General features: G+C 40.3%; 2 protein-coding genes across 3 annotated transcripts in view; both read right to left on the reverse strand.

Moving 5' to 3' along the window:
* LOC103278702 (uncharacterized) overlaps positions 1-653 on the reverse strand; it is a 40254-nt gene extending 39601 nt beyond the window's left edge. Inside the window, exon 1 of the mRNA XM_016993595.2 lies at positions 226-653. Within this exon, the coding sequence (XP_016849084.2) occupies positions 226-400 (175 nt within the window). The 5' untranslated portion in view covers positions 401-653. The remainder of the gene's footprint in view (positions 1-225) is intronic.
* Positions 654-10854: 10201 nt separating this feature from the next.
* The window catches only part of slc12a8 (solute carrier family 12 member 8), a 96133-nt gene continuing 89755 nt past the window's right edge, over positions 10855-17232 (reverse strand). Inside the window, exons 11-14 of one of the 2 annotated variants that reach the window (XM_062973208.1) lie at positions 16305-16402; positions 14273-14390; positions 12646-12706; positions 10855-11904 (exon numbers count right to left, since the gene is read on the reverse strand). In XM_062973208.1, coding sequence (XP_062829278.1) covers positions 11748-11904; positions 12646-12706; positions 14273-14390; positions 16305-16402 — 434 coding nt within the window. In that variant the 3' untranslated portion in view covers positions 10855-11747. The remainder of the gene's footprint in view (positions 11905-12645; positions 12707-14272; positions 14391-16304; positions 16403-17232) is intronic. The other variant, XM_062973276.1, reaches the window with a different exon arrangement.

Genomic DNA, 17232 nt, shown 5'->3' on the forward strand with positions numbered 1-17232 from the left:
AAGCATTCGACAACACAATCTGGAAAAACCGGACAGAAATCCTTAAATTGAAAGAGGACACAACCAAAGCATTACCGGCAGATGGACATGCAGTTTCTGCTGAAACACCCCCCCCCCCCCCCCAAAGTGTTGTTTAAAGTGGCTGGAACATGAGGAGCTCAAACCCAAAGTCGGTCAGACAGCCCGCGGCCCTTCCTGCCCTCCGTGTCCCGGGCCCTGACTCACCCGGGTGTCCGGTGCGGCGTCCCTCGGTGGCCGGGGTCTCGTCCTCCTCGCCGGTGGGAAGCAGCCCAGGATCCCCCGGTGCGCTGGAGGGGAGAGAGCCCGCGGAGAGCGGCGCCGGGAGCAGGAGGAAGAGGAGGAGGGAGTGATGGAGCAGACCCGCGCCCGTTGCTGGCATGGTGCTCGGGGCTTCACATGCTGCTGGGGGTGGCGCTAATTGGGAAACGCGTGAGGGGACAAGGATAGGAATCCCGGAGGGAAGCAACGGCGCTCAAGGCGCTCGCCAGGTCCCGCTCCTCCATGGCGAAGCGGCTGCCTCCAGCGAGGAGGACGGCATCGTCCGGAGCGGCGTGGGAGCAGCAGTGCGACTTGGCCGGAGCCTGCGGCGAAAGTCAAAGCAGCGCCCACCGAGGCAGGCTCCGCCCGGAGAGGCTGACATCAGCCCCGGACCGAGCCAGGCCCGGCCCCTTCGCCTCCCCTCCGAGAGAGAGAGGGAAAGGGAGAGGCAGCCTCCCTCAGTCCCTGGCCAGGACGCACCGGCACCCAAAAGGCACACGCCCCGAGGGAAGGGCTCTTTTGAGGAGACCCCTTCTTTTGGAGTCTTATTAGGAAGTAAAACTTATTCGGAGACTTATTAGGAAATGTATGCCTCGTGGATGGTGCTGGACTTATTTATTGATCGTGTCAGAAGCGAACCGAAGGTACACTTGTAATGTACAGTAGAGTCTCCCTTATCCAACGTAAACGGGCCGGCAGAACGTTGGATAAGTGAATATGTTGGATAATAAGGAGAGATTAAGGAAAAGCCTATTAAACATCAAATTAGGTTATGATTTTACAAATTAAGCACCAAAACATCGTGTTATACAACAAATTTGACAGAAAAAGTAGTTCAATACACAGTAATGCTATGTAGTAATTAATTACTGTATTTACGAATTTTGCACCAAAATATCATGATGTATTGAAAACAAACACTAACTACAAAAACGCGTTGGATAATCCAGAACGTTGGATAAGTGAGACTACTGTATTTGAAAACACAAAGTTTAAAAACTTGGCATGATTTCTTTTCCGTGTCAGGAGCTTCTGACGCTTCTGGAGTAAGAGAATTGGCCATCTGCAAGGACGTTACCCAGGGGACGCCCGGATATTTTGATGTTTTACCATCCTTGTGGGAGGCTTCTCTCATTTCCCCGCATGGAGCTGGAGCTGATAGAGGGAGCTCATCCGCGCTCTCCCCGGGTGGGATTCGAACCTGGCAGCCTTCAGGTCAGCAACCCAACCTTCAAGTCACAAGGCTTTGACCCACTACTCCACCGGGGGCTCCACTTGGCATGATGCTAAATGTCCTTTGGCCATTAGCTAGCCACTTGGAGTGCCTCTGCTGTTGCTATAAGAAGGTCCTCCATTGTGCCTGTGGCAGGGCTCAGGCTGCATTGTAGTAAGTGGTCTGTGGTTTGCTCTTCTCTGTTACGGATTGATGATGATAAAAGGAAGCTCGTACGTGTGCCCGTGATCCAGAGTCACCCGCAGAACAATAACATGCCACTCAGGTTTGCAGAACAAAAATACAGGAACTTTACTGATTCCAAGAGATCAAAAGAAAAACAGTAGTACGGTAGAGTCTCACTTATCCAACATAAACGGGCCGGCAGAACGTTGGATAAGCGAATATGTTGGATAATATGGAGGGATTAAGGAAAAGCCTATTAAACATCAACTTAGGTTATGATTTTACAAATTAAGCACCAAAACATCATGTTAGACAACAAATTTGGCAGAAAAAGTAGTTCAATACGCTGTAATGCTATGTAGTAATTACTGTATTTATGAATTTAGCACTAAAATATCATGATGTATTGAAAACATTGACTACAAAAATGTGTTGGATAATCCAGAACATTGGATAAGCGAGTGTTGGATAAGTGAGACTCTACTGTAGTTACAATAGTCCCTCTGATCACTTACAGAAGTCCACAGCCATAAATAGTCCTTTCTCAATCCACAAATCTGCTTCAGAGAAGAATACAGTCCTAGTTCTTCTCCCTCTTTTCTCAGCAGCAAACAGGCCTCAAAATAGCAAGGCCTCTCTGAGTACACACTGCTCTCTAGCAGTACTCAGCCAGCACCAAAAAAAACTTGCTCATACTGGAGCAGCAGAGCAGAAACAGTATCTAATCAATCCCCAGGTTTTTGCAGGCTCAACCAATCGGCTTCATGCATTTCATTTTCCAGTTAACACACACAGCACAGTGCCTTTGCAAACCATGACATTCTCCACACACTCCAATTTGTAGCCCCATTTCTTAAGGTTGGCTTTGCATCTTGTGGTGCTAGAGCACAGTTTGTTCAGCGCCTTCCAAATTGCCCAGTCTTCTGTGTGCCCAGGAGGGAGTCTCACATTCGGTATTTATTTATTTTTATTTTACATCATTTCTATCTTGCCTTTCTCACCCGAGGGGAATCAAGGCGGCTTACAGATCTGGCAAAAATTCAATGCCAATAAAACAACAATACAATACAATAAAACATCAAGCAGTTAAAAAACAATATACATTAGGCATTAAAACACATGAGACAATAAATATACAAAACTTAAAACATACTCAGTGCATAAATCCATTCATCCAAGAAACCCTTGCGCATAATCCTTGATCCATAGATCAGCCATGGATTGAGGTTCTGGGTTTTAGCCTGCCAATTTTGAACTCTTTCTTGCTGAGATGTTCCTGCAAGTATCTCTGTAGATCTTAGAAAACTATTTCTTGATTTAAGGTGTTGGTGTGCTGGCTGATATCCGAACAGGGAATGGGCCAGAGATGTCTCTGCCTTGGTCCTTTCATTGTTGGCTGATACTTCCCAGCGGTTGTCAGGTGGTGCAGTACTGGCTACACAGTATAATTTGAATACGGTAAGTATGAGTTGAAGACCCAAAGAGCTGGAGGGCCGCAGTTTGAAGATACCTGCCATAGCCCAATGTTTACTGTTAATCTTTCCCTTTGTTCCCCCACTTTATTATCTGGTGGACTGCTTGTGTTAAGTATACAAATGCTTACACATTATATGCTTAAATATTGAACATTTTATTAGCTTGTGATCACTACCTGGGGGACAAGGAAAGTACTGCTTTGGGTTTCAGTGTGGTGAATAATTGTGTTTTTTAAATGTACCTGTACACAAGCTGACAAAATGTTCAATAATTCAAAATAAATATAATAAAAAAGAACTACTCCAGATAAACAAACATGAGATGACATACGTTTGCCTTCAGGTTGTCTATTTTAAAAAATTGTAGTTATCTTAGGCAAGGCATACTCAATAGTTGATTTTGCTGGTTACTTCCTCTGAAATATAGCATCTGATATTGATTGGCGGATGACCCTTCTTAACTGCTAAGAGTGGGGAATCTGGTGTCTGCAAGATATTTTAACCTACAGTACATGGTTTTCCTTCATCGTCTTACTTTCAAGTATTACTCAGGTCTGATCCTGCTTAGCATCCAAGATCAAAATGACTGTTATGTGAGCCACCGGTCTTGTAAAGGATGGACTCTGAATTTCCCAGAAAATTAAGTGCTTAAAATTTGGAAAGAACCATTCATCCTAGAACAAAGCTGCAATCTAACATCTGGAGGCTGTGCTTTGACCACCCCAGCTTTGGGTCCACTGGACTGATATAGCAGTACAGGCGGAGTATCATCTATCTAAAATGCTTGTAACTAGAAGTGTTTGGGCATTGTTTGATTTTGGATTTTGGAATATTTGTATGTGTATATAAATATATAATGTGATAGTTGGAGAAAAGCACAGTCAAAGCATCCCCAAAAGATGGCCATCTAGACTTTGAAATGATTATGATGATGATGACAACAATAATAATAATAATACGAGCAACCCAGGGGCCATCCAGTCCAACCCCCTTCTGCACTGAAGGAAAAGTACATCCAGTCTTTGTAATAATAATAATAATAATAATAATAATAATAATAATAATAATAATAATAATAATAATAATAATAATAATAGGAGAAACCCAGGGCCACCCAGTCCAACCTGCTTCCACCTTGCAGGAAAAGCTCAAAGGGACAGTAAGGTCTTTCAGACCAAAATGGTGGAGGTAACGGGGAGGCCCCTTAGGCCGTGGTGGTGAGACTCCACAAGCCACATGCTTCCAGACAGGGGGAAGCAAGGGGGCACAGGGCCCTCGTGAAGTCCCTGACTGTGCTTCAAGGAGCCCTAAGGGCTCCGTGGAGCACAGTTTGAGAACCACTGCTCTAGAGTTTCAGACAGCAGTATTTCTCAACATTATCTTCAACCTGGGGACGGGGGATATTTGAATGCAAAGCTATAGCCTCTTCTAATTTGCAGACCTTTGGGAAAAAAATCATATTTTTAAAAACCTACCAAAATCCCCAAGACAGCATGGTCAGTGCCATGCTAGTTATAAAATTCTGGGAGCTACAGGACAAAATCGACTTTTTCTAGCTCTTTCCTGTGAATTATTTTTCTCTATTTGCTTACAGTGATTTGCAGATATTTCAGTGATCCTTACAAACATAAATAGGCTAAGGCCTAATAACTTAAGTCAAGTTGCTACAACATGGTTTATTTTCCCATTTTGTGCTACTCTACAAAATTATATTACAATGGCTAGGAAGTAATTAGAACATTTTCTCATCTTTTTTTCTGGGTGAAAAACATATAGTTTTGTATAGGAACTGCTAATCACCTTGCCCTCTGTTGCTTGAGTTTCGACGGGTTTCTGGAATTTTTGAGATCAGGAGCAAGACTTAAAATATAAAGAGGAGTATATGTTAAGGGACTTGTACAGGTATTCCTCAGTTAATCAAGTAGATATGTTTCTGTGCATTGCTTCAACATACATTTTGATAGCAAAGGCAGAAATCATATGGAAAAACACAGGCATAGGTTCCTGCGCCACAGAGAAGAACATTTCAACACATTTCTGCCAACTGTTATCCAATACTAATAATATGCACTTATGAAATGAAACAACTTGGTATGGTAAACATTTAAAACCTTTTAGAAAATCCACTCAAAATCCTCTTCCAAAATGCATCCATGGATTATCTTCTTCTATTTTACCAGCATTCTTTATGATTTCATTTTAGTGGCCAAATTTTTAGATGGATTGGGATTTTTTTTCGTTACCTTCCTCTTTGCTCTGTTTTACTGTTCATGCATGATCAGTATAGGATTCTTGAGGCAACTACTTTTGACTCTGTCTGTTGTAGGTAAACAAGAGGAACCGAATACAACAGTAAAAGTAAATACAGCCAAGGCATAAATACAGAGATGAACTGGCAGAACTGCATGAGCAGATTTCAGGAGAGAGTAGGTGTGATTGGGATTATTGGCACAGCTCATGCCTTACTAATACCAAGCACATGGCCAATGAAAACAATGATTTTAGGAGAACCATGTGTTCCTATATCAAAAAAAGTTCACCTAAAAGTACAGAGAGAAAGAATAAAATGGAAGAAAAGCAATAATTCTAATATTATAAAATATTTTCAGCTATTGTATATTCCATTGTAGTCCTAATGACTGAGAGTATGTGAAGATATTTCATTATATGGGGCGCTTACCACTTCTATTGTTTTCTATCTTTTCTCCTGCCTCCTTTACCTTCACCAAAGTAATGTACAGTTTATGCGTACTTAGATTGATCCTTTTTTTGAAAGCTTGTCAGTCTTTACATAAATATTTAAATTTGCTGCATTGATTTTTCACAATTGTACAAACATGTCAGAATTGTACAATTTCAGAGCTTAGCAATAGAGCTCAACTGTATTTTTATCTCTTTTTTATTTTTATCTTGCGTTTTGGCATCCCAATAAAAATGAACAATAAGAACAGCATCAAGGTATTTCCCGTGCCCTTTTCCCTTCAAGTTAGAAAATACAATTTTAAAAACACTAGCAAGAACAGTGGCAGCCAACCATACTCTATGTGCACCTGTTACCAAAATCGGCTATTTGCCACCAGGGAGTAGGGTAGGTCCATTACTCAGCATACCATACTACTTTGAAAACTAGTGAAAATGTGACTGGGTTTGAAGGCAATAACAGAAATTTTATTCACCTGGCCAGATGGATGGCTGAACAGCGTAATCGCCAAAAGAACTGACATAACATATAATACAGTGCAAATCATTGTATCACTTTAACAGGTATTCAAAAGACCTGCTACCTCCCCCGATTGGCTCAGGAATGTTGCCTCCAAGGATCTGTCTTCTCATTGGCCGAGGACTTCTTTTTTATGTCACAGACTGAGGTGGAGAGGAAGAGAGAACATCTGGGATTGGTAGGGTTCAAACTTAAATGTCTGTTGCTGTGCCTGCCCCTGAGGGGTAAGGGCTCCATTGTCCAGATTGGAAAGAATAGGCATTGAGCACTAATGAAAGCTTGGAATAATCTCTACACAAAGAGTGAGACTCAGGAAACTGGAAAGTCAATCAAGTGGGTAAACAAAGTCCTTGATGAGTCCTGGGACTTGTGTGTTGCTGGCAATCAGTTTCTCAGCAGGGAGCCCATTGGAAGAATCTGTGTTGTTACCCAAAACAGCCACGTAGTCCAAAGTCATACCACTACATAATATAAGGTATGAAATTTGTTAAGCTCGAGTTTAATGGATCTTGTACTGGTCCACTGTACAGCAGGGGCTCAGTTGTAGAAACAGAATGTTAACATATTGGAGCTGGCAGTTCGATTATGCAAAGTTTTGCAACAGTGAATAAGTTAGGAAAAAAGGAAAGCGACACCCAGCAGACCCGGCAGAGAGAAAGAGCCAGGTCTGTTTTGTTAATTAAAGAAATGTATGATTTCATACTGTATATCTATATCTGTATATGTTTCTTGGAGTGACAGGATTAAGAGAATTTTGTCTTTGTATTTTTATTTATTTTGAAGCTGAGAGGGTGGGATTCTGAAGGTGAGGGAAAGGTCAATCCCAAAGTGTTGGGAGTCACAGCTTAATCTTGACTATAGGGGTTTCCTCAGAATCACAAAAGCAGAGTTGATCAGATTAAGGTGTTAGGGCTTCCTAGGTGTTCAACCCCGCAACAGTTTCCAAGTTCATATATTACGTATAGCAAGTTTCTTTGGGTGTCAAATAATATGTCTAGGGTTGCACTCCAGTCTTTCTGTACATATATGAGTCTTCTCCCCTCTCTGTTTATTAATAAAGCATAAACCTGAATCTAGACACAGGAGTTCTAAAATGTTTTGTCAATTCAAACCTCTATAAGGGCTATGGGGCCATTGTCTCCTTTGGATGGGCATTGTCTTTGGCCTAAAGGGTTAACTGCCAAACCAGTTTTAGGCTTAGTAAATGATTAATCCTCCCAGGAATTGAGTGTTGTGTGGTTTCCGGGCTGTATGGCCATGTTCTAGAGGCATTTTCTCCTGACATTTTGCCTGCATCTGTGGCTGGCATCTTCAGAGGATCTGACATGCCAGCCACAGATGCAGGTGATACAGGAGAAAATGCTGCTAGAAAGCAACTATACACTTTGGTAACCACACAATACTCCAGTGATTCTGCCCGTGAAAGCCTTCAAAAGTCCCTCCCAGGAATGGTTGGAGCTGGGCTGGGGCTGCGTTTGACTGAGACCCAACCAAGCTCTAAAAATATGTTACAAAATTTATAGTTATTAGGAGGGGATGAATTTTTTGATAATACAACTGCCATCTGTTGGTTTATCTTTATGATTTTCTCCAAGGTGTAATTCTCTCAAGTTTTTATCCCCATAACAACCTTGCGAACATAGACAATAGAAAGAGCAGTGCTAGATAACGTTAAAAATCTAGTATTTTACTCATTGTTTCCAAAAGGATATTTATGAGAAGCCCATAAGCAGTATACAAGCACAACAGCCTCCTCCAGATTGTGCTCTCCAACAGATTCTGGAGCTATACTTCTTCTGACATGGAAGATAATAGTCACCATGACTATAATAACTGCATTATTCTGCAGGACCTGTCTCAGTTCGCATTAAAATTATCTAAGTTGGCAATTACTATTGCACCTTTTGGCAAACAAATGCCAATTTTTTGTTGTTGTATGTCTTTAAGTTGTTTCTGTCATGGGGTTTTGTGGAGTCAGAGTATGTAACACACCCAAGGTCATTCAATGTATTTATTTCATGGTCAAATGGGGAATCAAACCCTGGTGTCCAGAATCAGAGCCCAACATCCAAACCACTATACCACACTCACTCTCTTTGTGCTTTACTTTGTACTATATATTTCCTTCCATCAGTTCTCCTGAATCTTCCACTGTTCAGCTTCATTATTTCCACATTGTAGCATTATGTAGGAGAAAAACTTCTAGTGTACTTCCTCCAATTTATGCATTATTTTATATGGTGCCATCCCTTTCACCCCAACCTCTGTTTTGTCTGGGTTAAGCTCCAGGTTGTTTGCATTCATCAGCATCCAACAAAATTATATTCCATGCCTTTAAGATCGGCTTACATACTAGTGGAATAGAAAGTGGCCAATGAAGCAATTAAAAAAAAACACCATGAAGTAGGAGTTGAGGTAATGGTATTTTACCACTCATGTTGCATTTGGGAGTAATAGCATTAATTCAGCCAAACTTACTGAGCGCTATAGAATGTAAAATATTCTGTCTGCTCCTCCCTTACACCATTACATTTTCTTCTGTGCTTGATGTTTTCTAAAAAAGGAGGAATGTATTGTTCCAAAAATTAGAGGAAATAAGCAATGTCCTTTTACAGTACCTTTTTGGCAATTTGCAGATTACATTGAAATCTAAATTTATATATATGCAGATATGCATCTGTCTGTAGTTAGCACATATATAATGCTACTAATATGATAATTTATCAGTCAACAATCTAAATTTGGAGTTCTATGATGGCTAAATTTATTTTATAATACCTTTTACTCTTGCATGTGAGAAAGATCACTTCAGCAAGTAAAAACTCAATGAAACAGGTTGATGGGAACTTGTGGAACATTTCCTTTACTTGATCCTAAGCTGTTTTTTCTTCCATGGCAAGGAAAGCAGATATACAGACAAGGTGAGTTGAAAGCTTTGATTGGAACATCCCTTATTTTGAAGGGACAGCTTCAAATAGTATAATGAATGGTGCCAGAGGGTTACAGTAAGTAATGCAGACCTACAAATCATGGTAATTTCAGGCTGTATTTCTATATGGGTTTGCATTCAAAAGAACTTTAAGCATGTAAGCAATGTACACTGATTTTCACACAATGTATGAGAGCACATTGCACTGAAACAATAAGCATTGGTTTCCTGTAAAGGGTACCTAAGGATTGTAGATGCTCAGTGGTTTCAACCATTATGAAATTACACAACCCCAGCCAACAACTTGAAAAGAATAATATTGAAATTATTCTGCTTAGTAACTCTTCTGCCCCACCCAAACCCAGTATAGCAGGAGGTAAAAAATTAACTTGCAAACAGGCCTGTAGCGAGGGGGGGGGGGTTAGGGGTTCAACCCCCCCCCCCCGCCGAAATTTTTCAAGTTATAAAAAAAATCTCGTTTACTCATGAATTTTAACTGGTTAACCAAATCCCCATGCTAAGTCTATGAGATGCAAAACATTAAGAGTCCCTCCAGGCACTATCTCAAGCAGATATTGACAGGTTTGTAGCAAGGAGGGGTATGTGCTAGGGGTTCAACCCCCTCCCCCCGAAATTTTCAAAACCCCTCCCGAAATTTCTTTTCTGGCTACGGCCCTGCTTGCAAATATGACTGAATATAAGCACCCGGTGGCGCAGCATGTTAAAGCACTGAGCTGCTGAACTTGCAGACCGAAAAGTCACAGGTTTGAATCTGGGGAACAGAGTGAGCTCCCACTGTTAGCCCCAGCTTCTGCCAACCTAGCAATTCGAAAACATGCAAATGTGAGTAGATCAATAGGTACCACTCCGGCAGAAAGATAACAGCACTCCATGCAGTCATGCCAGCTACATGGCCTTGGAGGTGCCTACGGACAACGCCGGCTCTTTGGCTTAGAAATGAAGATGAACACCAACCCTCAGAGTAGGACACGACTGGACTTAATGTCAGGGGAAAACCTTTACCTTTACCTTATAAGCACTCTGTTCCTTTTAAACTCCATAGATGATACAACTTAATGTTTGAATTTTGAGGATATGTACTACAGAGCAACTTTTGAAGTGTTTTTGGGTATCTGGTCTAGACGACAACATTGTATCTCTTGTAACATTTCTCCACATCACCTTTCTAGCACAGTTCCTTCTCCTCTTGTGGTTCCTTGCACAACAGCATGAATCTAGTCTCATGGACAGTCTTCTGCACCTGTTATTTATCTGGGCAGCTTGTTTTCATTTCACACAAGAAAGAGATCCAGAGCTTGGAGAAGTTACCTTTTTTGAACTGTAACTTTCCAGCATTCCTGGAAGCTGTCTGCCAACACAATGATTCTTCCGAGCTCTGAAAAAAAACTTCAGAAACTATTACCATGGTATACAGATAAAAATAGCAATTGCTTGTTCAGGAATGTTATTCCAAGTGAAGAAATTTGTATAAAGGTTGATCATGCAATCCTATTTTTCAAAAGGAAGATTGGATGATTCCACACAAGCAAGATCAGGTTGCAGTCTTAAATGTTTATTGATATACATGCACAGACACACTCAGTTGCCTGAATTATGCTGTCTGTTGAAGCTTTGTTTAGCAGAGTTAAGTTTGCTACACAAAACTGAAGTTTCACAATTTGGTTAGCGATTTAAAGTTTATTAATGGCTTTCTGTACAGAAATCTGGAGATTCCTAATGAAAATCTGGATTTATCTTAAAAAAGAAGTGGGGAATGTGGATTGACCTCAGGGGTAGAGATCACCAAAAATTCACTGTGCTTGAATACAACACATGGTTAATTTGAGCCTTGAACAATATTACATGAAATGTATCTGTTCTGTGTCATTTCACATGACACGAATAAGGAAATGTCCCTTACATAGTAAAACAATTGTTTAAAGGCTCAACTAAAGCTGTGCAACCAAATCTCAATTCTCAATTATTTTTCTGTTCTTTCTATACCTGAATGCTGCCCTTTCTCTCATCCTGCTTGCATGCTTATTTGTCCTGCATCTTCTTTCTATGGATAATTTAATTAGATTTGGAATGTTGTATGAATCATCTGCAACAAAAGCAGAAAATATTGTGTGTGTGTGTATGTATGTATACATATATAGAGAGAGGGGGGGAGCAAAATAGGACACACATACACTTACATACCATGTTCTGCAAAGGACATAAAACTCCTTGTATTTTTTTTTAAAAGAACAGAGTTTTGGATCCATGGCACTGAGGTTTGTTGTTTATTCCCCTCTCCTTTGCTGAGCCCCCACTTTAATTGGAGGCTTTGGTATTCATTAAAATCAGACATAAAAGGGCAAGCCTTTTAATCAGGCGGTGTTTCAGTGGTTGGAGTTTTTAATTGGCCGGTAGAGTCAATGGCATGCTGCTCCCTCATTGGAGCTATTTAATAAACTCTTCTCTGGTGATAACGAAGGAATGGTGGTAGCGGTCCCGGGAGGCAAAATCTGTATTCTCTTGAGTGAGCTGAGTGGTCTCCATGCCAACTGTTGCAAAGGATGGTGTCACAACAAATCGTTCCTCCAGGGATGGCCTTCCCCTGCAAAACAAAGGAACGCAAAACCTTCAGATGCCTCATTGTTTCCCAATGCAACTGCAGCTGCACTCTGAACTGTGTAAACAAAAGAGTAAAGGAATCTACTCCGCCATGCACAAAGACATGCCACTACAAGGAGGAATGCAAGCTCTTCCCCGTAGCTGGAGGGTTTGCCCCAAATTAATTAGAGACCCTTTTGCAAGAAATACTTTAAAAACATAAAAGGTTTTCCTCCTTAACACATGCATCTGCTTCTTCTCCGTTATGTACAGATTGCTTCCATCACTTCAGTCGCGTACAGTTAGGATACAGGTTTCGCCTGCACCGTTATGGCTAAAGACGAAACCATTTAAAATTATCACTGCTATCTCCTTCTAAACTTTTTCAAATTAGCAAGCAGAAATCCTGAGAAAAGGAGAAAACCAAAAAGAGAAAAGCCTTGTGGAGACTTCCCATGCTTTCCAACAGCACAGGAAAGACCACTAAGCAGATTTCATATTGGTCTCCATCGGTCTTACTTCTGATCACATATGCAAAGCATTAAGCTTTTAATATCAAAATTAGAATCATAGAATCATGGAGTTGGAAGAGAACTCATGGGCCATCCAGTCCAACCCCCTGCCGAGAAGCAGGAAATGGCATTCAAAGCACCCCCGACAGATGGCCATCCAGCTTCTGCTTAAAAGCCTCCACTATTAATTAAGCAAATCGAGTGTATGCTTTTTCCTAGTCACTGATACCAACCTGCAGGCATTAAATAAAAGTAGCTTCATCCATTTAAAAAAACTGAAGTTAGCTGCTGCACCTATAGAAAAAAATGAAATAAGTCAGACTGATTATCTTTTCTAATAACTAGCGTAACTGAAATATTTATAATAAAATAATATATATAATAATATTGTTATAAAAGATATCCTTGCACGAATGTTTAATACAGTTTGACACAAATTTAAAAGCATAATAATAATAATAATAATAATAATAATAATAATAATAATAATAATATAGATACAGATATTCAGATTCCTCCTTAACTGAGGCTTTGGAATGACTGCTGAAGTGATTAATACAGGTATTACATGAATATTTTCTTACTTTATCTCTGTGGTGTGAAAACATGTTTCAACATCAAAGACAAACTTCGAAAAGGCAGAGCATATATTCTAAATTCAAAACTTGGAAAGGAAGATGCTCTTACTAAATTTTACACTGCCTCACATATAGCTGTCCAAAGTTTAGACTACATATTCCCATGTATTTTGATTAAATGAGTTGATATTGCTTGTTGTCAAATACTGTTTCCAAGCATGTGTGAATCAATTACAAAGCCCTTACCAACATACATTTTCATACTATTGTGTTTCTAATGTAAAGAGAGAGAGAGAGAGAGAAAAGTAAGGACTGCCCAAGTTTTCATAACATGTACCAATCCCACGACACTTTAGTGATGGTTTTCGATTATGCAATTAAACTGCACACATGTATCATCTATTAATTATGTGATTAATATACTGTATTAATTATAAAGGATCTGTGGCAGCCAAAACTAACTGGGTTTGGTTTGATAATATAGGTACATATGGGTAATTTTTGAACTATGGAGATAGACTTCGAAGAACTGAGTGCCCAGTCTCATCTTGCTGACTTGTTGAAATAGTTGCAGTGCAGTCATTTCCATCACATCTGGCCAATGACTCAAGATGTCCACCCACCAAAACAGTCTTAAAATGGAAAATTGTATTCCTAGAGAATTCTAGGGCACAATTCATTTGAGGGCATTTCTAATATGTGATGTACAACTGGTCTTCCATGACTGGAAAGTATCTATATGCATTTTAATTTATCATTATCTTTTGCACAAGGAGAAAGGTGGGGAAAATCAATCAATCAATCAATCATTGAAGTACATATAAAGCAATCAATATAAATCTAAAACAAACAGGATTACAGTTAATTTGCAGTTATTTAGTATGGCCTAGCAATTTGAATGTCTGGAGAGCTGGATAAGAATTCTTGTTCAGCCATTGAAACCCACTGGATGACTTTGTTCACTAGCTCTCAGAAGAAGGCAAAGGCAATCCTCCTTTGGACACACCTTGGCAATAAAACTCCATGAAAGGTCCGCCTTGGGGAAGCCATAAGTTAGAAATGGACTTGAAGGTATCCAACAACAACAGTTAACTGTACGATGAAGCATTTTCAATTCAAATACAAAATACCTCACAACCTCTGAGTATGCCTGCCATAGATGTTGGCAAAACGTTAGGAGAGAATGCTTCTGGAACATCGCCATACAGCCGGGAAAACACACAACAACCCCAAAAAAATAAACCCCAAAAAAGTGTCAATGCCACAAAATGAAGTTACTTACCAGGTGGTAGCCCTGGACTTACTTGGCCAATGTAGAAATACAAAATAATGGCTATTCCCAAGTTAACAAGGGTATATATCCACTGAATGACAAACATTATGGCAAGTGATCCTATTACCTGTTGGAAAAATACATTATTTAGGATAGGTGCATCCACTTGTGCCACCAATTATCTATCACGCCTTGAGCTGTAAGGAGAAGTGGAGTATTATTTTATTATTTATGCCGGTAGAGCTGTCGGAATTTATGACACAAGTGGAGACCTATCTTTTCCGGCAGGCCAACCCAGATAAGTTTAATGATAATTTTAAACTTCCACTTGATGTCTAACTTTTGTTTTGTGTATTTTAATAAATATCTTATGGAAATATATTTTAATATGTGTATTCTACGGAGTGTTTTCAAATGACTATGTGTTTTGATTATGTGTTTTAGCTATGTTGTAAGCTGCCTTAAGCCATGAGGAGAGGTGGATAAAAATTATTATTATTATTATTATTGTATTATTTCTGTTGAAAAATCAAACACCTTGTAATATTCAAAGGCAGAAAGCTTAGAATCTTCCACTTCTCACCACACCTGCCTGGACCTAATCAGAAGTCATTAATTTCAATAGGATTTGCTATTGCCTGAAGTTTCACATATCCAGGAGCATATCCTCTTCTGATACAGGGGTTATAGGTAAAGGTTTTCCCCTAATATTAAGTCTAGTTGTGTCCAACTCTGGAGGTTGGTGCGCATCTCCATTTCTAAGCCGAAGAGCCGGCGTCATCCATAGACACTTCCAAGGTCATGTGGCCGTCACGACTGTATGGAGCGCCATTACTTCTCGCCAGAACGGTACCTTTTGATCTACTCACATTTGCATGTTTTTGAACTGCTAGGTTGGCAGAAGTTGGGGCTAATAGCGAGAGCTCACCACACTACCAGGAGTCATGCCAGCCACATGACTTTGGAGTTGTCTAAGGACAATGCCAGCTCTTCGGCTTAGAAATGGAGATGAGCACCACCCCACAGAGTCAGACATGTCAGGGAAAAACCTTTATCTTTACCTTATTGTATAGAATTACACAGGGTTTTGAGAAAGTGGATAATCAGAAGCTTTTCTTCATCATAATGCTAAAATGCAAGGGCCTACAAGGGTTTTCTAACCGAAGCTGAGTGGTGATAAAATAAAATTCCGGTACAATGCTACTGGAATTAATGTACACAAGGCATTGGTATGGTTGTCAAATTGAAACATTTGAAAAGAAATCAGAATGATTTCATCAATATCAGAGTCAGTATGCCTGAAGGAAGATGCCATTGCACTAATGTCTTGTTTGTGGGACTTTTCACAGGCAGATCAATCGGCCTTTGGCGTCACACAGCATGGCTTGACTGCCTTGGCTATGGGGAAGCAGATCACAGGAGCTGACTTGAAACAGTCACTGTGCCTAAACTGAATTGTCATATAGCATTTTAGTATGTCCTCAGCCTGCATCACCTATGGTTGTTTCATTCCCCCCCTCTTTCACACCTAGTAACTAAAGGTGCCATGTGACTGAGACTTTTTTTTTATGTCAGGAGCGACTTGAAAAATTGTAAGTTGCTTCTGGTGTGAGAGAATTGGCCGTCTGCAAGGACGTTGCCTGGGAGACATCCAGATGTTTTGATGTTTTACCTTCCTCGTGGGAGGCTTCTCTCATGTCCCTACACGAGGAACTGGAGCTGACAGAGGGAGCTCATCCGCACTCTTCCCAGATTCGAACTGACAACTTTCAGGTCAGCAACCCAACCTTCATGTCAGCAGTCCTGCCAGCACAAGAGTTGAACCCATTGTGTCACAGGGGGTAATGAGTGTTATAGTCAAACACATTCAGAGAAGCTCAGGATAAAGAAGCCAGCTTTGCACAGATTATATCCCTTGTACTTAAAAATCTTGCCAATTTGTATAACTCAGCCTTTTCCATAAGGTTTTAGATCTGTAATAATATTTGCATCATCATTTGCCTGTCCTCCTACAGAAATGCTTGAAATATTAGAGACTCACACCAACAAGGGAAACCCAATGATCACAAAGTCTGGAGTAGAAGGATACTGGCATTTTCTGGATTTCTAATTCTTGCTTTTGTCGTTTTGCATTTAAATCTAAAAAAAAGAGAATAAAACACAATAAAAGTTGATTCTGAAAACATAACTCCAGGTCTTTTTGTATTCTTATAAGAGTTAAGCTTTAACTGTGGATATGCCTTGCTTCTATCAACAAAAATAGGCCATCTTACAGGTGCTTCTGTCTCCTTCCCTTGCCTTCTCAGAAGTTCACACTGTCAGATATTTGGCATTGCATTCTGAAGTTTCCTCGCAACTGCAACTCCTCGCAACTTTACTTTGCCAAACTCCAGTGTTCCTAGAGTACAGAAATGTGGTGCTGAATTTACTGACACATTTCCCTAAGTAACATGTCTAGCCATCTGAAGGCTCTCGCTGTTTCCTAAACCTCTTTTTTGCCAAATTCTTTGAAGAAAGATGGTAAAGATCCAGATTGGCTGAAAATAGAGATTTTGCAAAGAAAATGTATCCCACTAAAATGAAAAATATCTTGTTATTCTTATGGTTGATTACATAATTTGTAATCTATATATTTTCATACTAGTTGCCCAGTAAATGTTACTCTGTTAGAAGTTTTCAGATAAAGTGACATTTTTTAATCGTGTCAGAAGCGACTTGAGAACATACTGCAAGTCACTTCTGGTGTAAGAAAATTGCCCATCTACAGAGACGTTGCCCAGGTGACTCCCAGATGTGCTACCATCGTGCTGGGAGGCTTCTCTCATATACCCACAAGCTTGAGCTGACAAGAGCTCACCCCATCTCACAGATTCAAACCGGCAACCTTCAGGTAAGCAACCCAACCTTCAGGTCAGCAGTTGAGCCAGCACAAGGGTTTAACCCATTGCGCAACCGCGGCTTCTAGATGA

Source organism: Anolis carolinensis, chromosome 1 (genome assembly GCF_035594765.1).
Source record: "Anolis carolinensis isolate JA03-04 chromosome 1, rAnoCar3.1.pri, whole genome shotgun sequence".
Taxonomy (NCBI): Eukaryota; Metazoa; Chordata; class Lepidosauria; order Squamata; family Dactyloidae; genus Anolis; species Anolis carolinensis.